The sequence below is a fragment of the Lactuca saligna genome, chromosome 6, assembly GCF_052625555.1.
Source record: "Lactuca saligna cultivar CGN05327 chromosome 6, ASM5262555v1, whole genome shotgun sequence".
In the NCBI taxonomy this organism is placed as follows: Eukaryota; Viridiplantae; Streptophyta; class Magnoliopsida; order Asterales; family Asteraceae; genus Lactuca; species Lactuca saligna.
Window position 1 is genome coordinate 161,280,567 of NC_136422.1, and position 22,936 is coordinate 161,303,502.

Genomic DNA, 22,936 nt, shown 5'->3' on the forward strand with positions numbered 1-22,936 from the left:
GAAATCCCCTTAGAATTCTCGAAATTTTTGGAGAGGAAGGAGAGAGTTTCTTGAGAGAATTTAGAGAGAATTTGTGAGGTGTGTGTGTGTTGGTTATCCTCGGCCGAAACAAGAAGGGAGAGGGAGAGAGAGAGAGAGAAGAAAAGACCTTGAGGTGATGCTTGCATGGATGAATGAGATTTTGCATGGAGAACCTATGGGTAAAAATGAGGTGGCAACCCAAGGTCAACTCTCCCTTTTTCCTTCGGCTTGGGCTGAGAATGGGGAGAGAAGAAAGGATTTTTGGGCTTGTTGCCCCTAAGCCCAACATTAGAGGTAGTTTGGGGTGCTTATTGGCCTTATAAAATAAAATTGTGATTTTTATGCTTTATTAAGCTAGGTTAGGTTAAATTATGGATCAAAGCTTGTGATTTATTTCATTCTAGGTTCTACCTAGCCCAAAATATTGAAATAAATGAATGTGGGTCCAATTAGAGCCCAATTAAGGTTCTAAGCTCATGATAATCTAATTGGAAGCTTATTGGTCCATTTGGATCCAATAAGAGAGTCCTAGTCCAAAGTGGACTTAAACAAGGACTTCTAGGGTTTCCAATTGTTTGGTGACTATTTGTAGTACTTGTATAATGTATTTGATTGAAGTTTTTGATTCACATTAGTTTGAATGTATGGGTTACATGACACAAAATTTCCAGTTGTGACATCATCCCCCCGTTAGAGGGAATTTCGTCCCGAAATTCTGTTTGAAAGCTAGATTTGGGAATGCTAGAATAGGTGAGGGTACTTCTGTTTCATTTGGTCTTCGCGTTCCCATGTGAATTCTGGCCCACGCTTTGCGTTCCACCGTACCTTCACAATCGGGATGCGACTCTGCTTAGTACGCTTCACCTCCCTGTCCATGATTTCGATGGGTTCTTCGACGAACAGGAGATTCTCATTGATTTCGATTTCGTCAAGAGGAATGACAAGGGTTTCATCTGATAGGCACTTCTTCAAATTAGAGACATGAAACACGGGGTGTACACCATTTAGTTCTGCGGGTAGTTGTAGTCTATATGCTACCGGACCAATTCGAGCGATGATTTCGAAAGGTCCAATGTATTGCGGATTCAGCTTTCCCCTTTTCCCGAAACGTATAACCCCCTTCCAGGGCGAGACTTTTAACAGTACTCGATCACCGACCTGAAATTCTAAGGGTTTTCATCGTTTGTCAGCGTAGCTCTTTTGTCGGTCACGCGATGCTTGCAGTCGAGCCCTGATTTGAACGATCTTTTCCGTGGTTTCGCGAATGATCTCAGGTCCCGTTAATGTTTTGTCCGACGCATGCATTTTTGCTAGCTGGGTGTCACCTACTTCAGCCCAACATAACGGTGATCTACATTTACGCCCGTAAAGTGCTTCGAAAGGAGCCACCTTGATGCTCGAATGGTAACTATTGTTGTATGAGAACTCGATTAATGGTAGGTGAGTATCCCAAGACTTTCTGAAGTATATCACGTATGCACGGAGCATATCTTCGAGTGTTTGGATAGTTCGCTCACTTTGACCATCCGTTTGAGGATGATAAGCGGTGCTCATATCAAGGGTTGTTCCCATCGCCTTATGAAGTGATTGCCAAAATCGGGACGTAAACCTACTGTCCCTATCCGAGATAATAGATTTTGGCACTCCATGGAGTCTCACGATTTCTTGTAGGTACAGCCGTGTCAGTCTCTCCATCTTGTAAGATTCTTTGATTGGCAGGAAATGGGCAGATTTCGTCAGTCGATCGATGATTACCCATATGGTATCCAGTCCGTCCGACGTCTTGGGTAGCTTGGTGACGAAATCCATTGAAATCCCCTCCCATTTCCACTCGGGAATTTCCGGTTGCTGCAACAATCCTGATGATTTCTGGTATTCCATCTTTACTTTGGCGCATGTAAGGCACTTGCTGACGTAGGTCGCGATTTCCGCCTTCATGTTAGGCCACCAATAGTGTTGTTTAATATCCAAATACATCTTATCAGAACCGGGGTGAATGGAGTATCGCGTCTTGTGGGCTTCCTTCATGACAACATCTCTAAACCCTCCCAGTTTAGGGACCCAAATACGGTTCATGAAGTAATATACCCCATTCTCCCTTGTTTCTAGGTTCTTTTCCATTCCGCGCAATGCCTCGCTAGCTCTATTTTCCATTCTCATGGCCTCTGACTGGACCGACGCGATTTGAGTGGCTAGATGAGATTGAATGGTGATTGAGAGAGTTTTCGTACGACGGCTAGAGTACTCCTTTCGGCTTAATGCATCAGCTACTACGTTGGCCTTGCCTGGGTGGTACTTAATCTCGCACTCATAGTCGTTTAGCAACTCAACCCATCTTCGTTGCCTCATGTTTAACTCCTTTTGGTTTAAGATGTGTTGGAGACTCTTGTGATCTGTGAAGATGGTGCACTTTGTACCGTAAAGGTAATGCCTCCAAATTTTTAGGGCAAAGACTACAGCTCCCAACTCTAGATCATGGGTTGTGTAGTTCACTTCATGCGTCTTAAGCTGGCGGGATGCATAGGCTATAACTCTCCCACGTTGCATGAGAACGCAACCTAAACCCTGATTTGATGCGTCGCAGTAGACTACAAAGTCTTCCGTTCCTTCAGGTAGGGATAGTACAGGTGCACTACAGAGAGCTTGCTTCAAGGTTCGAAATGCGATTTCTTGTTTGTCTGTCCATTTGAATGGTACGCCCTTTTGCGTAAGCGAGGTAAGTGGCTTGGCGATCTTAGAGAAGTTTTGAATGAATCTCCTGTAGTAGCCTGCTAATCCCAAGAATTGACGAATTTCCGTGGGCGTTGTCGGGATTGCCCAACCTTCTACCGCTTTGACCTTAGAGGGATCCACATGGATTCCATCTCGGCTGACTATGTGGCCTAGGAAGTTCACGCTCCGCAGCCAGAACTCACACTTGGAGAGTTTGGCGTATAGCTTTTCTGATCGTAGAGTTTCTAAGACTTGTCGGAGATGTTGGCCATGCTCTTCCTTGTTTCGAGAATAGACAAGGATGTCATCGATAAAAACAATGACAAAGTTGTCGAGAAACGGTCGGCAGATTCGATTCATTAGGTCCATAAATGCGGCGGGGGCATTCGTTAGACCGAAGGGCATTACGACAAATTCATAATGTCCGTAACGAGTTCGGAAAGCGGTTTTTGGAATATCCTCTTCCCGGACTCTGAGTTGGTGATATCCGGACCGTAAATCTATTTTAGAAAAATAACTAGCCCCTTGGAGCTGGTCAAATAGGTCATCGATTCGTGGGAGTGGGTAACGGTTTTTGATTGTGAGTTTGTTTAACTCTCTGTAATCGATACACATTCTAAAGGATCCATCTTTCTTTTTGACAAAGAGCACCGGAGCTCCCCATGGCGAATAACTAGGTCGAATAAATCCCTTATCCAAAAGTTCGCTGAGTTGGCTAGATAATTCCTGCATTTCGGCAGGAGCCAGCCGATAGGGTGATTTAGCAAGAGGAGTTGCTCCTGGGATAAGGTCAATTCGAAATTCGACCTATCTCTCCGGGGGCACTCCCGGAAGATCTTCAGGAAATACATCCGCAAATTCACATGCCACTGGAATGTCTCGAACGTTAATCTCCCCCTTGGTCTTGTCCACCACATGAGCCAGGAATGCCAGATTGTTCCTACGTAGATATTTTTGTGCCTTGACACACGAAACGAGGCGAAGGTTCATGCTAGATTTGTCTCCGTAGACCACTAGGGTTTCGTGATTTGTAAGACGAAGGCGGACGGCCTTCTCGTGGCACATAATGTCGGCATGGTGGGGGCTTAACCAGTCCATACCGATGATCACGTCGAAACTCCTAATTGATACTGGCATTAGGTCTATTCGGAAGATGTGTTGATTAAGAGTTAGGGTACATCCGACGTAGATTTCCCCAGTGGATTCGGTTTTCCCATTGGCCATTTCCACCGTATAGGCTTCATTTAGCTTTTGGGGAGGTTGTTTTAGTAAGTGTTTAAACTTATTGCTTACGAAGCTTCGCTCCGCTCCGGAGTCAAATAAGATGCATGCATAAGCGTGGTTTAAGAGAAACGTACCGGTAACAACAGAGGGATCCTGAATAGCTTCCCCCTGACCCACGGTCATCATCCTTCCTGTTCCTCCATTTCTTGAAGTGTTGTTGTTGGGACAGTCTCGGCGGACGTGTCCGGTTTTCCCGCATCCGTAGCAGGTGTAGCTAGGTCCTGCGCTGTTGCCGCTGACATGGGGGTTGTTGTTGTTGCGAGGGTTATTGTTGTTGATTCCCTGATTTTGGTTATGGGGAGGGTAAGCTTTGCAGTGTGACCCCTTCGGTTGCAGTTGGTACACTGAAAATCCTTGCATTCTCCATAATGATGGAAACCGCACTTGTTGCATTTGGGAAGATTACCGGAATAAGGTTTGGAAGTATTTGAAGTGGCTGAGGTTGGAGCATGTGGTGCGGCTGGAGCCGATGTAGTAACGGCATTTACCGCTACTGTCTGCTGTTTCTTGAAGGTGTCGGGGCCCTGACGCCCCTTCCTCTTGTTGTTCCTTCCCCTCTTGTCATCTCCTTCCTTCTTCTTCTCAGCCTCCACTGGTTTCTCCCCCTTTTTGTTATTATGGTCGTACAACCTCTTCGCCAATCTCTTTGCACTGTCAAATGTTTCTGGGTTTGCAGCTATCACATTCCCTTGAATTGGTGATGTGAGTCCCCAAACGAATCGCTCGATCTTCTTTCCTTCCGAGGTGATCATACCCGGGCACAACAGAGATAGTTCGCTAAATCTCGATATGTAGGCATCGATATTCGCGTTCTGCACAGTGAGATTCCATAGCTCTTGTTCCATCTTCTGTATTTCGCCTCGTGGGCAGTACTCTGCCATCAACATTTCTTTCATTTCTGTCCAGGGGATAGAGTTGGCTACAGGGAGCGTCATGGATTCTACATGTCCATTCCACCAGGTGAGCGCCTGATCCACAAAAGTGCAAGCCGCGAACTTCACCTTCATGTGCTCGGGGCAGTCGCATATCTCGAATATCGATTCCACCTTCTCGATCCAGCGCTTCAGGGTGATCACTCCTCCGGTGCCATTAAAAGTTCGTGGTTTGGCGTTTGTGAAGTCCTTATAGGTACACGTCTTGGTGGATCCTGGATTCGTTCCATTGTTTGAACTTCCGGCTCCTTGCCCATTGACTCCTCCGTTATTCCCTTGTTGAATTTGCGCAATCGCCGCAGTGACTGCTGCTGATACAGCTGCCTGAAAGGCGGCTGAGTCAACTTCAGGTGGGGTTGGTCCTGGGTTTCCGCGAGTAGTTGGGCGAGGCATCTTTCTGTCATGAAACGGAAAGATGTTGAGTGTTCGTGGTTTCTGTGAGGTTGCGACCCTACTAACTAGGTGTATGATGCGAACCTAAACGTTTCTACCATCGGGCATACAATCATGACGTCCCAACACATAACAATTTGCAATATCGTAATAAAACACATAGAAATTTACTAATATTATCCGCATTTGATACATGAAAATTTGCTCGTAAGAGCATACATAAGTGACACTAATCTGACAGCATAACGGCTCCATGAGTAGTGTAGTCACTTAAACATAGAGCCGGAGTACATAACATAGTTCCTAATGATCTACTATGATGAGTCTACCCCTAACCGCGATGAGCTGTGTCCTACTATAATGGTGAAATCATATGCCGAAGTGCTGAGCTAGCAGCTGCGCCATCTCTGTCATGTCTACAATAACCTCATCCCTCTCAAGCTCTGCTCGTACGGCTCGCGCTTCCATGACGAACAGTTGTTGTCGCAAGTCGGCAATCACGGCTTCTGGGGAGCGATTCTCCCGGGAGGGATTCACTGGTGGGACGTGGGGATCCCATTGCACTTCGCTACCAGGAGATGCGATGTGACCCGTGTCTGGGGCCTGATCCTCCTTCATGTCATCGTCGGTCTCCTCGAACTCGTAGTCGGTGTCCATGTACTCGTCTGGTTCAATGTCGTAGGCTCCCTCTTGATTCCCTCCTGGTTCGCCTTCGAGTACCCCGTGTGCCTCAGGGGCTTGGAAGAACTGAATGCCCTGATGCTCTCCCTCCATGACGACTGAGAGAAGGTATGCGAATAAGCTATCACTTTCCTATGATTCTAACGCTATGGCACAAGCTAAACCGACATCCTTTTCTTGGTGGTAGGGGTATGGTTTTAGGTTCCCTAGCTATCCCGATCTCATCGAGACGTGTATTAGTTTTACTTCGGAGAGAATGTAGTTGATCAGGCTACATTCACTCCTTGGTATTACTAAGAACAGTCCCAATTTAACCAAGACACCAGCATTATTGTGTTTGATTCGGCGTTGTGTTCTTATTCCTAATTCAAGCAAGCGTATTTTATTTACTTGTTTTGTTCAGAGTTATGTTAGTCCCTCTTTTTGGTTTATAGTTGCATATCCGTGTGCGGTGAGATATGCTAGTTCACTATAAACCTGGCTCTGATACCAACCTGTCACACCCCCGAACCAGACGGCGGAAACGTCCGGGGGCTATCGTGACTCATTGAATACCATAACAATGCATATACATGAAACATAACATTATACATCACCAACATTTGGAAATGATACAACCGGTAACGTTTACATTCATTACATTGTTCAAAATTACATTCAAAGAAAATAACTGTTTGATGCTACTTAAACCACAGCAAAAACGTCAGAAAGTACAATTCATCTTCACTTTATCTGTTACCTGAGAATACAAGTATTTTGAAAAACGTCAACATATGAAATGTTGGTGAGTTCATAAGTAGAGTTTGAAATCCAATGTGTTGTTTGAAAACCTTTAGAAAATCCGATATTTTCTAGAAATAGAATAGTGTAACAAAATAGGTGATGATCCATGGGTATGCTTGTTTGAATTCTATAGATGTAAGCGTAAGAGTTATGAAATTCGACCGGAAATTCGTAATCGTTATTGAAATCCTAGGAAAACCCGACGTTTTCCTATCGTTGTATCGTTGTATTCCGGAGGCATCGAGAATACAGAGAGTGGTGAAGTGTTGGGACATGCGTTAGTGAAAACGTCAAGTCAACAACCTTACAAATGATCCTTTTAGGCGTCACTCGTAAATCTTCACGTGACTCGATCCTCCCGGACTTGTAAAGTCCCACGACCGGAGGGAAGGGAGAAGGTACGAAACCTTCGGTGTTTCCCCGCGTCGTTCGAGACCAAATGCAATTGCGAAGGGCCCGAAGCCCAACTCGCAATCGTGAGTTACAGACTTTACTAGCAGCACTGAAGGACCCTTGGGGACCAGCAGCATGTTTGCCATTGAAAGTCCTTTTACGTTATGTAGGGTCGGTAAAACCCAACACTTCGTAAGAGAGAGAGACCTTCGGGCCTTAAGATCAGGTCGTTGGGCTAGCTAGGCTCAACAGACAAGATTTTACACTTTTGGGGTCCAAAGATGGTGCGTAGACGTCTGTGCACACTCGCATTGTAATAGTAATCGTTATGGTTATGAATCGAAATGTCGTAGCTTCGTCGTGTTAGTGATTTTGGATTTTTATTGGTTCGAGACCGAACCAATTCGTTTGACAACGACTTTTGGTATTGTAGTATATTGTATTTCGTCGACAAGCGTGGTACCATCAATTGGTCAAATTGCATATATTAACTAGCCTTGAAGATTTTCTGTTTTCAGCCCCTCCTTAATTGAAGAATTTACTCTTTTTACCCCTTTATTTAAAAACTTTCCGGTTTGGTCCTTAAATCAATTTTCTTGACATTTTTATCCCAAAAATTATTGAAATAAGTATTTTCCAGCAAATTTATCATAGAAAACAGTTTAAGCCCTTGAAACTTCAGTCTTCTCGGTTATAGCCCCCTTTTTTTTCGCAACTTTTACATTTTTGACCCAATTTGGAAAAATTTTACAATTTTGGTCCCTTTTAAATTTGGAAAGCATTTTAAACCTTTGAAAAGCATATGGAACACTTATAGCCCACTGTTTTACAGAAAAATGCAGTTTTGGTCCTCCAATTTAGAAAATTTCGCATATTGGGCCTTATTGGGCCGAAAATGTCATATTTAGCCCAATAAGCTTGGAATTTATATTTTTAACCCTCTAAATAGCATATTTTCAGAAAAATACATTATGTAAACTGTTTTGGTTCATCTCACCCATCAGGTTTCGAAATTTTTCATATTAGGCCCTTCAACTTTGTATTTTCAACATTTTATGTCAAAAAAAATGAGTTTTTAGCCCAAGTTAAGTGGTGTTAAGCTATTTAGCCATTTTCTTAGCATACTTTGCATGTGATAGTCTATTTTGTGCTATGATAAAATATATGTCTCGGTTTTTAGCATATCACCCTAGATCTATCAATAAAATCATACAAAACATACATGTAAGCATAGAAATCAACCACAACATACACATAATGATGGATCTTCACATTTTCTTGTATTCTCCCCCACAAAAACTCATAAAAATCGAAAATAAGGGGATATGAAACTCACCTTGGGCGTTGATTCGGTTTTTGAAGAAAGAATAGAAGAAAGTTTGGTGATTTTCGGCCTTAACACCCCTTGATGAAGATCTCGGCCTTGAAGTGTTTCTAAGATGCAAGATCATGATTTCTCATGAATTAAGGAGAGGTATTTGATAGATCAAGGAAGCTAGATCATAGAATTAAGTAGAAACTTACCTAAGATGATGTTAATCTTGCAAAATCCCCTTGAAATCCCCTTAGAATTCTCGAAATTTTTGGAGAGGAAGGAGAGAGTTTCTTGAGAGAATTTAGAGAGAATTTGTGAGGTGTGTGTGTGTTGGTTATCCTCGGCCGAAACAAGAAGGGAGAGGGAGAGAGAGAGAGAGAAGAAAAGACCTTGAGGTGATGCTTGCATGGATGAATGAGATTTTGCATGGAGAACCTATGGGTAAAAATGAGGTGGCAACCCAAGGTCAACTCTCCCTTTTTCCTTCGGCTTGGGCCGAGAATGGGGAGAGAAGAAAGGATTTTTGGGCTTGTTGCCCCTAAGCCCAACATTAGAGGTAGTTTGGGGTGCTTATTGGCCTTATAAAATAAAATTGTGATTTTTATGCTTTATTAAGCTAGGTTAGGTTAAATTATGGATCAAAGCTTGTGATTTATTTCATTCTAGGTTCTACCTAGCCCAAAATATTGAAATAAATGAATGTGGGTCCAATTAGAGCCCAATTAAGGTTCTAAGCTCATGATAATCTAATTGGAAGCTTATTGGTCCATTTGGATCCAATAAGAGAGTCCTAGTCCAAAGTGGACTTAAACAAGGACTTCTAGGGTTTCCAATTGTTTGGTGACTATTTGTAGTACTTGTATAATGTATTTGATTGAAGTTTTTTATTCACATTAGTTTGAATGTATGGGTTACATGACACAAAATTTCCAGTTGTGACATATGTGGTCTATGATCCATAAAAGAATGGTTGTGAAAGACGTTAGCCATCGCATAAAGGGGGTTTGGTTAAAGTGGAGGGTGGTCTTATGAGTCTTAGGTGTCAGGAAGGTCCCCGTTGAAACTCAAGGATAAATTTTACATGGTAGTTGTTAGGATTACCATGATGTATGGATGAGGCGGACTTGCGGTGAAATATTATTTGATAGGATACTAAATGCGGCTATTAGAAATTCATTAGGAATAGCATGGATCACTGATAAATTAAGAGAAAAACGATTGAGGTGGTATGAACATATCCTAAGGAGGAAACCTTAAGCGATGGTAAGGAGGTAGATTCAATGATGATTGATGGTAAAAAGTAGAAAAGGATGCCCCAAAGAAAGCAAGATGATAGTATGAGGTTACACATTTATAAGCTTACTCTTTTTTATGGTATGAGGTTACATATGGATAAATTTACTCTTTCTAGGGACATAGTCTTATGTAGATGGTGTGAAGGCTAAGCATAGCATTACATTTGAACATAATATTATAACATCAAAAGAAATTCAAAAGAAATATTTATAATATTATGTACAACTTTTATATCATCTCATGAAAAATGAGGTAGCTCGACCTAAGAGTTTAAGCGAAAAGTTGTTTGTGTGCTATTTGCAAGCCAAGTTTAGCTCATTTGATTTGGTTTGAATTTTCGGGTTTTTCACTCTAAAGTGAATATCGAACACCCATAATCATTTCATCCATGAGTATTAAAGGTATTCACAACATATTGAATTTTTAATAGATTACATCAACATTTCATTTTTCATACAATTGTATCATTTTGTTTTCCACAAACATACTCTCATTTTCTATACAATTTTATCATTTTATTTCCAGAAACATACTTTTAAACTTTACAAAGGTAAGTGACATACTTTTACAAGAAAAAGTTTGTTTTTTTCTCACATTCAGACCACTTATCATTTAACTTAATGTCCACTTATCATTTAACTCCAAATTCATTGAATGTCAACTTGTCATTACGGTTGAATTAAATCCATTGAATATCAATTAAGTATTTCATACATTGTGAGGCTAAAAGTTTCATTTGGATTATTTATTTTAAAAAGGTATAATAGTTGCTTATTTACCCAGTTTTCCATTCGTTACCAATTCATACAACCAGTTTTCCATTTTGTTACCAATTTTCACATATATAAATTGATAGATTTCATAATAAACTGAAACATGACTACATAAATCGATAATAAATACTCCAACACACACTTATTGATTTCTATATCAAGACTAATCACAGGTTTTCCAAAAAAAAAAAAAAAAAAAAGACAAATCCTCCTCCCTCTTCAAGTCCTCCAAATCATAACATTTAAAAATGACATACAAAAATCATATCGTATATAATAATAACTTAACAATAACAACCGATTAACCGACAAATTTTCTAGCAACATAACCTTCTTCCTTCGTATAGTCTCCATCACTTGATTTAACAATTAAAAAAAAAAATTTAAAATATTCCTTTCCTTTCCTTTCCTTTCCTTTCCTTTCTATATGATACTCCTGAAAAACCCTTACACCTTCTCATCCGTCTCGGAAGTTTCTAGAAGGGAGTCCTTTTTAGGCTGACTTGTTTTCGGAAGGGAATAGCTACGCCTCTCTTTGCCACCTGGCTTTGATGACGCGTTCCCATACCAAATCATTCCCATGATTGCTATTATCATTCCAATCACCACGTGAAGGTTTAAACCCTCACGCCCAAAGAAAATAAAACCCAACATCAGTACCAGGATTGTTTTCATGTGACCTAGGACTTGGAATGTGACGGCTGTAAACCTCCCGATGCAGATAAATTGACTTAGATTTGTCCCAATTGCAATCGTACACGATAGAATTAAAAATATCTGCAAATACCATATCATAATAATATTATCAGACTAATTTTTAAAAACAACTAAAAGAGCCCAATTCTAGTGTACTAATAAAACTTACCAGAGATACTGTATTATACTTAAAAGCGTCCACTCTTTTGTTGGTCAACCAGTAGTCAACAAAGGGGCCCACTAACAGTAGGGATCCAGCCTGGATTGGGGCAGTATGTCCTAACAGATTGAAAGAACTCAACTGGTACTTTCTTTGAAGGTAATGCACATACTGTAAAATATATATATATATATATAAATATTAGAATATAATTTGGGGAAAAAAAAAAAAAAAAAAAAAGAGTTACATTTACATACATATTGTTGAAGAGCTGTACTCCATACTGCAACAAAGGCAGCAACAAAACCTTTAGTATTAACACTGACATCAGTAACAGTGCATACAGCAACACCCAGAAGAACAATTAAAATACTGAGCTTTGTGTCCCTTGAATATCGTATCTTATCAAATGCAACTTCCAATAAACAGGATACAGGAATCATACTCAGTTTTGCTATCTGAAAATCAATAGCTTTAACATAAATATCATAAAGGAAACACCTTTCACTTGGTTCTTTTTGAAAAAAAGAGTATAAAGTAATAAGTATATAGCTTACCTGGTAGAATCCCACAGAGTTCCACATAAGACTGACATTCATTCCAACAATGGAGAAGTTAGCAAAAAGGACGAATTTGAGAAGATCTGCAATGGGTAGATGAGAGGGTTGGATGTAACCCAACCACCTAAGAACAATAGTCATCAAGGTTGTGGTGACAAAATGCAATCCTGTTAAGGTTGTTGCTGTGGATAAAAGAAATTATTGGATATCAGGAAATAAGATATTTATAAATAAAATTAACAAAAGAAAATACTATTTAAATAGAGAACTTACCAAATGTGAAACCATATGTTGCCATTAAGGCTTTGTTCACGATGATGATGCCAACAGAAGTGACTATGTTGAATGTCCATGCAGCAATATCAACTGCTGCCTTTTTATCAGCTTTACTTGATGGAGTCATTTTTTTCGATTATAGGTAGAGATTTTTCAACAGAAGAAGTTTTACTTCTATGGTTTTACCCCTTGTATGCGAAAAGTAGATTTCTGCAATTCCACATTACCCAAGGAAGATCTTCTGTTTTGTCACTGTTGTTTTTATGAAATAGATGCAACAGTTAAGAATAAGTTATATAGAATAATAGCAAGCATTCTTTGAGATATTTCAAAGAAAGGTATCAAGGGAAAACTAATGCAGTAACACAGAAAAAAGGATTTTAGAAATTCGAAATTTGTTATTCAAAATCTAGGAATGTTAATGGGGTTGCAGAGGGGTTTTTAACTTTTGGATCATGGATAGGAAATAAGTTCATGGATCTAATTATCTAAAGATAACATGTTTAGGTACAAAAGTTGCAAAACATAATTCACAGATTTGATATTGTTCAAGGTTTACTTTTGGAAGTTGCAAGAACCTCACCACTGTCATTACACTGTAGATCACAACTCTAACTCCTCAATTTGCTACTAACCCTCCTTGAATGATCATGTGAACACTTAGAATTCATAGATTTGATCCTCTGAACTTAATTAATTAGCAACACTATATTACTAGAGTAACGTGAATCATTCAAAATCAAAACGGGATCCATAAATTAAATCAGATCGAGAACATGAATGTTTGTGCCACCAGATGTAGAAACTGCCAAAGTAGTCAAACTCTACACGTCAACTTTTGCATCCGATTAACTTCCATAAAATTGATGTACACAAATCCCTAGGTTGATAATGCGTACAGATAACTCCTGCGAGAATCTCACCATCATGATTAAACGCGATCTACATCACAACTCAACTACTCAACTCGATACCAATCTTCACACCACTCTCCCTAAATTCACGAGGAATATTCAAAATTTCACGTATTCGATCCGTTATAACTTGATTATTTGTACAGTTATCAACAGAAAAACATCAAAACAATTCAAATAGTCAAAATCAAAATGCAGATCCATAAATTAATCAGATCGGGAACAGTATATAAGAACTCAAAATTGAAAGCAATTAGCACATAATGTCATCAATAGTCTGAATTTTAGCAACAGGATTAGATCGCGACAAACTCCGCAATTTCTCAACTAATTTCAGATCTAAAATCGTCAATTTATATCTAAACTTTTCATAAGTTCGGACAGTTTTTCACCAATCAAGTCGCGTAAACATACCTTGAGAAATCGAAGTGAACGAATTCAGATCTTTAGGATCAAATCACAGAGCTCGCTCCCACACACAGTTGAAGGTGTTATGTGTGTGTGTTTGAGCATATGAGGAGAAGGACTTTGACTGAAATAAACCCCACAGACCCGAAGAAGTTCGAAGGATTTGCACGTTCGATCAGGTACTTATTTCCATATTTCCATTCTGTTTTATAACCTTTCTTATTAATTAAAATTAATAAATATATAAATATGTAGAGAGATATAATAAGTTATATTTTATTATAACCGAAAATTATTATTACGTGAATTTTAAAAAATCCTTTAACTATTTTCTAAGACATGTCTTTTAAATTCATCTACAATTCATATTGCATGTTCTAGGTCTTTTGAGAAAACAGTTTATGACTATTGATTTGTTTTAAAATACATATACATACATTTATCCATACATACACATAAAGTTGTGAGGGGGCAAAAAAGAAACGTATGTTTAAAACAACAATTTAAAATAAAATATGATATTTTCATTTGTGTTTATTATTATTCATCCACTTAAAATAAAGATGTTTGATTTTTATACTCTTTGTTTTAACTAAAAATAAAAAATCATGATAAAGATATAAAATCAATCGTTTTTATTTTAAATGAATGAATAAAAAACACAAATGAGAATATTGCTTGAAAACGTTATTTCACGAAAATTAAGTAATGGGCACATATATTGCATGTCTAAATACAAAAAACATGTATAAATCATCCGAAATATATGTCTTAAATATTATTTGAATTATCTAATAACTCACATCTTCATTAAAATGTTTAATTTTTAGAACTTACATACCATTACACACACACCAAATATCCTAATTCTTTTTATTTTCGCATTTTACTTTCCATAACTTATAAGAACCACAAATATAATTGAAACATGGGTTTTTAAGCAATTATATTTTTTAATACATATGTTGTACTTTAGTTAGGATATCAAATATTATGTACTTGGTTTGGGATGCAAAATCATTTAATGTAAAACGCCCTACCAATTGACTTACATTATAAAAGGGGAAGAGTATTGTCAAAGTAAAATACGAGTGAAAGGAAATCTACAAAATTATGAATAACTTTAGAGTTTGGAAAAGTTAGGTTTAAAGGTATAAGTCTTTGACTCTGAGTTTGGAAGAAAGTACGTGGTATACCAATTGAGAGTATGAATTGAGTGTGGTGATAACAAAGTCCAATCAAGAGTATTTTTAAACATGAATCAACTCAAAAAGCGGATCTTGACAATTTTATAATCTCTGTATTCAATGGTTTAGGCCAAAACCACAATGGTGATTATATTTCAACGGTCATAAATCTCTCTCTCTCTCTCTCTCTCTCTCTCTCTCTCTCTCTCTCTCTCTCTCTCTCTCTCTCTCTCTCTCTCTCTCTCTCTCTCTCTCTCTCTCTCTCTCATCCAATCTAATCTATCTTTCTAATCAAAATTAGCCCATTGCTCATCTTCCTTAGCTCCCCTTGGCCTCCTACTTAGAACCCCAAACCACTTGTCTACTTTTAAATGAGATAACGTTTATAATCTTTGAAGATAAGAAATAAGAGATACATTAAGGTGAATCCATGGATAACATTTGGTGTTTGGATGGTGGAATGTATACTCCATGAGTTGGGTCTTGGATAGTAGATGGTCCGTTTTTCTTTCCTAGATAATCCACTTTTAACCCTTCTAGCCATTAATTGGACGACGAAACCAATGTCGTTTTGTAGTCTTTATGAAGACATATGCTCACCACATACCCTTCTTCGTTGTTGCCGCCAAACCCTTGGTTTTCATCTTCTCTCTACTCCATCAAACTAAGAGCAGTTTCACTGCAAATTACTTTTTTCCAGTTACCTTAGCCTCATGCTATTTCCACTCATTTCCCATCACTTCCTCTTTCATTTGGGAAAACAATAGATGAACATGTTCGGCAAAACTAGCTGGTAGCAGGTAGCGTTTTATTAAACGCTATGTGAAGTAGTTTTTGGATTTTGAGCATTTTGTTTCAAGAAAATACCCACCTTTCAATTATGGTCTAACTTTTCACCAAATTTTATTATTTCTCAATTCAAATAATATTTAATATTCCAAAAAAAACACTTAGACTAAAGAAAACAAATGCAAATAAAACACTAATAACACATAAGTTTTTTCATTAGACTAAAAACCATAAACTCAACTAAAACCAACATAAACTTACATCCCACCATCACGATACTTTTTCTCTATCTCCACTTGCATCGCCAGAATCGTGTCACGAGCCCCTTCCGTTAAATGCTCAGTGTTGGTGGTTAATATTTTCAAATCCCGTTCTTTCTCACGTTCTTGTAACCTTGACCGAAACTTTTCTTTCTCAAACTGCAAGTGTTCATCATAAGTAGAATTAAACTTCTTTATATTATCAACTAATTCTTCAATCTTTTCATCTTGTGGACCTAAATTTTTTGACAATGAAGCCGCTTTTTTTGCTTTACTCTTCAACCATGTCCTCATAGCAATTTGATGATGTCCTATGATCGTTTGAGTCATATGTCTTGCTTCGTTTCAAACTCTATTTTGCATAAAGAATTGTAAGTACATTGATATTTAAATTTTAAACAAATAAATAACTATCATCAATTGAACTTTAAGTACATAACTTACATTGATTTCTCGACTCATATCCCTTCTCAATGGTCTCATGGCACATATCTTTATGTCTCCTCCGGTATCCAAATAGCATAAAGCATCCAATTTTGAGAAAAATATGTAGCCACTCAAAGGGTCTGTGTAGAACTTCATTGAGAATTAATTAATTAATTAGTTAATTAATTATAAAACTATGTATTATGGTTTATATGTTATGATGAGTTTTTAGATAAGAAAAAATAAAATACCGGATTTTTTTCCTTCTCAGATCCATGTTGTGTGACTCTGATTTCTTTTATCCATCCTGGAGGCAACCCATCTGCAGGAGTTGTTGAGATAACCTAGATATCGGTCAAAAAGTCAAATGGGTGATATAAATTTGAGAAATGTAATATATAAAATCTTGGAGGGTTAAAGTGGAACAAACTTCATAGTCAGGGGACTTGCGGGTGCTTTCTGTAAGTGCTGAACTCGCTTTGGTTTCATTCGTCTTATTGGCTTCAGTGGGTTCAGTAATCTGGGACTCCTCAAGTTTAATATGGGTTTTATCTCCCTATAAAAAGTCATAATGTAACAGAAGATTATGATGCTGTAATTTCAAGAATTGAATTTATAAATGACAAAAAGAAGAATATGAAAGTTGATACTAGTGGCTGATATTTCTGTTCAGCTGGACTGCTGTTTCTATTGGCCTTATTAGCAAGATATTTCAGAATCTGTTGCTTTATGAAGAATTTATGTCCATTGATGGGATCCATGAAAACCTACAACAATAGCAAAACAAGAAATGTGATCAGGAAATGGATAGAGATATTATAGAATATAAAAATGGTAGGCAATGTTATGTTATGATACTCAAAGCTAATCCATTTACCTTATATTCTTTTCCACAACTTCTATACTTCACTTCCACATTCCATCCATCAGGTAGCCAATTAGAATCTTCGCTTTTTCTTCTTCTTCCACATTTAGGCTTAGAAGCTAAAAGCCCTTCAGTTTCCTGTATCACCAGGCATTATGTAAAGACTTTTTTTTGTTGATTCAGGATCCTCATTTGTATGGGCATTGTTCTAAAAGAAAACAGGACTCTGTAAGAATGCTAGGAGTTAAAGGGAAAAATATCAACAGAAGGTATCATTACAGTCACTACTATGCTGTTTCTGATGGCGTTAAGATGCTGTTCCACTTGTGGCTTCGAATAGAACTTGTGTCCTTCAGGATCAATGTAACACTGCAACATCAATCAGGCATGAAATTATCACACAAATAACTCTAACTCTGGGGGTGTATCAATTATCAAAAACCCTCTCATGAAGCAAACATTGATGTCAATTTTTTTTTTTCACATAGAGAAATCAAACTGTGTCTCTTAATCGTAAAGGAGAGAGGAACATAAGGTTGAAAAAAAAAATGATGGACCTCCGAGCAACGCAAAATTAACTCAACACAATTCGCGTGCAGGTATGTTCTTAGCTACATGTTCAAAATTAAACCAAAAATGTAGACAAAAAACTCAAATTCTGTAGAAACTGAAGCGAGAAAAAAAAAAAAAAACCCTAAGTTGGAGGAAGTTGAGATGGAAGAGTGAGAATCGCAAGTACCTTGACCTTCCGTCCATCGATCTTTCTGATTTGTATCGTCCAGTCCGATGGAAGCCACTCCGGCCAGTCATCGTCAACCATTTCCGGTGTCTCAGACAAGTAAGGTTTTCTGTGTGTCTGTGTATCGAGAGAGTTTCGAAGTGAGAGAGAGATAGGAGGAAAAAGTACAGTTAAGGGAAAATTACTTGTACTAAAGTTTCCAAATCATACAATAAAAAACACTATTTAATTTTTTCTAGAGCAAAAAACTATTAATAAATTATATTATTTAGAGAAAATGACAAAAATAGCTAATTATACTAATTACATTACAAAAATAGTCAAAAAAATCGAAATTGCAAAAATAGCCCTCAATTTCGCAGATGGAATTGCCCCATCTGCGAAGTGACAATTCCATCTGCGAATGTACAAGCCGCTAAAGCACAACTGTGCTTTAGCAGCTTGTACATTCGCAGGTGGTTTTTTTTCTGTATATATATTGAAAATGTAGAGTAAAATCATAGATGGAATAGCCCCATCTGCGATTTACTCTCATTCCATCTGCGAAATTGTGATTTTTTTTTTACTATGAAATTAATACCTGCAAAGTTACGTCTTTAAAACCACCATTGTTGCATTGTAGCACGAAAAAAATCGATCAACATAAGTATTGGCACCTTACGTGCATGTCTACAAAACTTTTTATATAGCAACATGATTTCGTAGTCAAACCAATTGATTTCATAGTCAAACTAAAAAAAATACAATTTCACAGATGGAATGAGAGGAAATCGCAGATGGGGCTATTCCATCTGCGATTTTACCCTGCATTTTCAATATATATACAGGAAAAAAAAACACATGCGAATGTACAAGCTGCTAAAGCACAACTATGCTTTAGCAGCTTGTACATTCGCAGATGGAATGGTCATTTCGCAGATGGGGCAACTCCATCTGCGAAATTAAGAGCTATTTTTGCAATTTCAATTTTTTTTTGCTATTTTTGTAATGTAATTAGTATAATTAGCTATTTTTATCATTTTCTCTATTATTTATACATATATCATTATTAAAGTTATTATTTGTTCAAAAAAAATATATCTTTTAATAACATGTGAATAGCTAATTGACAAATTTTATTACAGAAAAAATACTTACAAGTAACAAAGTTCTGTAATCGTACAAAAAAAACATCATTCAATTTTATTTATTACAAAAAATACTAACAAAATAAAGGACTTTTAGACGTATGATCATTAAAGTTATGAAATAATACAGCAACTTTTAAGTTTTTCAAAAAAAAATAAACAAAGTTTTATCCTAACATTTTTGAAGTATAAAAACTAGTGTTGCCTAAGTTTTTTTTTTTTTTTTTTTTCTATCTTCACTATCGTTACATATAAGGTTTCTAAGTTACCTTGAAATAAACTTCATAACAAAACCCTTTAAATTTCAAAAATTTAATATTTTGACTACAAGTATGTTTTTTCTTCATTGTGTATTCATGGAGAAAGATTGCAGTTAATTACACGTTATAGCGGTGTAAAAAAAAACATCATTCAATTTTATTTATTACAAAAAATACTAACAAAATAAAGGACTTTTAGACATATGATCATTAAAGTTATGAAATAATACAACAACTTCTAAGTTTTTTTTTTAAAAAATAAACAAAGTTTTATCCTAACAACATTTTTGAAGTATAAAAACTAGTGTTGCCTAAGTTTTTTTTTTTTTTTTTTCTATCTTCACTATCGTTACATATAAGGTTTCTAAGTTACCTTGAAATAAACTTCATAACAAAACCTTTTAAATTTCAAAATTTTAATATTTTGACTACAAGTATGTTTTTTCTTCATTGTGTATTCATGGAGAAAGATTGCAGTTAATTGCACGTTATAGCGGTGTTATAGCAGCGTTATAGCGTTTTCGTGGAGGTGTAAGAACACAATTTACCAAATAATGTTTTCGAATAATGGTGGTGCTATTAGTGCCGCTATCTGTCGTGATTATGGTCACCGTTATAGCAGTGCTATAAATGTTATTTTAATAAATTTCATTTTTGTGCTATTTCAAATAAACAAATGTTTTTTGTTTCATTCCATTAAATAAAATTGTTTTTTCTTAGCCAAAACCGAAAAAAAATGATTAAGTTTTGGGTATGTAACAACTTCCATTGAAATCATGTATGTTTTGTTTTGCTAATTTTGTTGAATACTTGAAGTATTGGAGTATGATTAACTGTCAGATTGCTTGATCATTTTATTTGCTAATTGTGATTGCGTTGAAATGTGATTAACATGCGAAATATGTTTTCTTGTTGATTGTGTTAAAGTATTACTAAATGTGACATGTGTAACATGTCTATGGAATATGATTAACTAATTATGATCTGTGAAATATGATTAACTAATTAACTAATTAATTGGATTTGGTTAAACGACTAACTTATTCATACGCTAATATATATAAATTTTACATAATAATAAAACACGATATACAACCATGAGAACTACGAGTTCAAATAGTGGCCGGTGACTGCTATTATATTTTTTACCGCGATAAATGCAAAGAGAAAATCATATTTATATACACAAAAAGTGTTTAATTAAACATCATATTTATCATGTTTAAAAGGTATATATATATATATATATATATATATATATATATATATATATATATATATATATATATATATATATATATATATATATATATATATCTTTACTACTTATAAAAGAAATCTAACTATTTCTATAAATAGATTGAATATAATAATATTATTTTTTTAAGACGTACAAACGATTAAACTAATATTACAAACAACCATTAATAAAATAATATTAAATTTGAAATCGTCTAAATTTTTAAACTTAGTGTACAATCACCTATGCATGAATTTTGACTAAGCTATTTAATCCCCAAGTTAAAATCCTTATTTATCTCAAGGAAGCCGATCTGGCCTTCTTTCAGCCAGTTTAATCGGTCAACAACCATAACCGGCTTTTCAATCTCTTTATACATTATCTCCTTCATTCAATGGAAAAACCCTAGCTGTTGGAATTCACCAGCCACACAACCGCACAACTCCGTCACCTCTATAATCTCCACCCACAGTCACGCATGCTTCACCTTCTCTGCCACCTACCTACTTCTCTAAAATTAACGTTAACCACGCACAGTCTGACCACCAATGTAGGCACTCTGCCTCTTTCCGTCTATCACCGCCACCCAATAATTTTTCGCCTCTACCCTCCTTCGCCTACGTTTCTCTGTTCACCAATATCTACTGTTACCCATCCCCAACGCACCTCTACCACTTCTACACCTTATTAAGACCTATCTCTAAAACCCTACACATATCAACACATTCGTCTTCACTACTTCATTACTACCATCACCTCATTCATATCTCCATCACTCGTTGGAAACCTAAGGATATATGCATCGCCGCTTCAACCTTGAAACCGATGTGGACTACTCAAAGATTCGGCAGATCATTCGAAGCCATGTAGGTTTTCTTTAATAGTTTCCGATTTTAGTTTTCATTTAGAACTGATTCTTAATTAAACCCAAAAAATTGCAGATGGGTTAATCTGAATCTGTGTTTGAAGGTAAGATATTGTTTGTTTTTTCTTGGGGATTGGGTTTGGGGTTTTTACTCCATCATTTGAATATCGGATATTGGTGTGGGATTTGCAGGTCAGATGTTAGTTTTGTAGATTTTGATCTCATTGTAGCTGATCATGAAATGTTGGTTTCAAGTTCTCTCATTTAAGTCCTTCCGGTAGATGAAATTGCATTAGAACTAGAAAATTAACACAAATGTCAGATAGTTGTTACTCTCTTTATGACTATATCATCGTTTTTTTATATTGTATTCTTTGCAATTGATAATAGAGGTTCTTATTATATTTGAAAATTTCATAGTTAGTTTGATGTTCTTAAAGAAATAAGCAACTAGAGAGCTTGTTAATTTGTTTAGTTCAAGGTATTACTTTCTTTCCTTATCGTTTCTCAATTTGGTTGTGTGTGTTTGTATGAGTCTATGTTTATCTTGCAAATCACCAAGAGTCAATTAGTTGTTTATAAAAATTCCTAGATCATTGTTGTTGCGAGACACTACCTTTTTTCTCCTTCCATGGCTATCTTTGCTTGCTAAACCCACCACCTTTGTTATCGTTCTTTGCACTTCCCCTTTCTGTCTCTCTATCAAAAAGCTACCTCATAGCTTCCACATATTAGTTTCCTCTATGCATCCTTCTAAAATTCCGGTGCTGCTGACCATCGTCCTGTATCTATGCGTATGTCTAACTTTGTGTTTATGTGTGTTTACAGGACTTGAAATGGATTGATATAAACCAACATCTCAAAGAAATCGTGGGTAAGCTTCTTAAGATCTGAATATGATCTTCTTGTTGGGTTTTTAGAGCTCTTGTAGTTGAATGTTTAGTTTTTTCTTTAAAGTTGCAATATGTAAGTTTTTGTTATTGTTTGGGGTAAACCCATTTGTAAGTTTTGTTTTTGAAAATTGCAATGCATAAGTTTTTGGTTTCATTTATTGTCAGACAACAAAAAAAATTTAACTGACAAAATTTTGTGAATTTGGATTGATTTGTTTCAAATTTTATCATATACATATTTGACTATTGTATCATTCTTATATTTGAAGGTACCATATGAATAATAGTTTCTTCTTTGTTTTGTATGTATCATGTACAAGAACATGGGAGTGTTTTGTTCTTAATATTTTCTATGTAAATGAAAAAAATAAGCTTTATTTATGCATTATACCATTTGTGAATGAAAGTTTTTTTTTTTTTTTTTTGGTTAATTCTCATGTGTCTTTCTTTGACATTCGTAATTGGTTTGGTGGGTTCACGTTATGTGGTTATATTTTGGTTTTCGATTTTGTTTTCGGGTTAAGTATTTTGTTAATTAATTTATTAGGAAACTATGATTTCATTTAAGATTAAAAACTTTCTTCCGTCTTTGAGTTCATTCGCATTTATACATTAAAAACTTCGCATTTTCATTCAAATTCTTCGCATCTTGCATCCATCCGTTTTGAGTTCATTCGCATTTCATCGC

At 36.5% G+C, this 22,936-nt stretch overlaps 2 protein-coding genes and 1 long non-coding RNA gene across 4 annotated transcripts; 1 reads left to right on the forward strand and 2 right to left on the reverse strand.

Annotated features, from left to right (window-relative positions):
• Positions 1 to 10,710: 10,710 nt before the first annotated feature.
• LOC145000990 (UDP-rhamnose/UDP-galactose transporter 6-like) lies at positions 10,711 to 13,783 on the reverse strand. Of its 2 annotated transcripts, none has more exons than XM_078960303.1 (6): positions 13,604 to 13,783; positions 12,273 to 12,527; positions 11,997 to 12,181; positions 11,697 to 11,897; positions 11,449 to 11,610; positions 10,711 to 11,360 (listed from the first exon to the last, which is right to left on the reverse strand). In XM_078960303.1, the coding sequence occupies exons 2-6, from the start codon at positions 12,400 to 12,402 to the stop codon at positions 11,031 to 11,033; spliced, it is 1,008 nt and encodes a 335-aa protein (XP_078816429.1). In that variant the 5' UTR covers positions 12,403 to 12,527; positions 13,604 to 13,783; the 3' UTR covers positions 10,711 to 11,030. The 2 variants fall into 2 exon arrangements, with proteins under 2 accessions (XP_078816429.1, XP_078816430.1); XM_078960304.1 differs by lacking the exon at positions 13,604 to 13,783 and adding an exon at positions 12,859 to 13,256.
• Positions 13,784 to 16,843: 3,060 nt separating this feature from the next.
• On the reverse strand, positions 16,844 to 18,012 carry LOC145003079 (uncharacterized). The gene is made up of 4 exons (XM_078962230.1): positions 17,864 to 18,012; positions 17,404 to 17,493; positions 17,137 to 17,262; positions 16,844 to 17,026 (listed from the first exon to the last, which is right to left on the reverse strand). The coding sequence occupies exons 1-4, from the start codon at positions 17,942 to 17,944 to the stop codon at positions 16,844 to 16,846; spliced, it is 480 nt and encodes a 159-aa protein (XP_078818356.1). The 5' UTR covers positions 17,945 to 18,012.
• A 2,672-nt stretch (positions 18,013 to 20,684) lies between these two features.
• On the forward strand, positions 20,685 to 22,402 carry LOC145001335 (uncharacterized). Its single transcript, XR_013661542.1, has 2 exons — positions 20,685 to 21,547; positions 22,184 to 22,402. It is a non-coding gene; the product is annotated as an uncharacterized LOC145001335 (long non-coding RNA).
• Positions 22,403 to 22,936: the final 534 nt, after the last annotated feature.

Bases quoted from the DNA above. Each gene is read 5' to 3' on its own strand.
- LOC145000990 (XM_078960303.1), bottom strand. From the start codon at position 12,402: ATGACTCCATCAAGTAAAGCTGATAAAAAGGCAGCAGTTGATATTGCT. The intron at 12,182-12,272 runs GTAAGTTCTCTA...TTTTATCCACAG, and splicing joins AACATATGGTTTCACATTTG to CAACAACCTTAACAGGATTG. The intron at 11,898-11,996 runs GTAAGCTATATA...ATTGATTTTCAG, and splicing joins ACTCTGTGGGATTCTACCAG to ATAGCAAAACTGAGTATGAT.
- LOC145003079 (XM_078962230.1), bottom strand. From the start codon at position 17,944: ATGGTTGACGATGACTGGCCGGAGTGGCTTCCATCGGACTGGACGATA. The intron at 17,494-17,863 runs GTACTTGCGATT...TTGATGTTGCAG, and splicing joins TCGATGGACGGAAGGTCAAG to TGTTACATTGATCCTGAAGG. The intron at 17,027-17,136 runs GTAAATGGATTA...CTATTGTTGTAG, and splicing joins GTTGTGGAAAAGAATATAAG to GTTTTCATGGATCCCATCAA.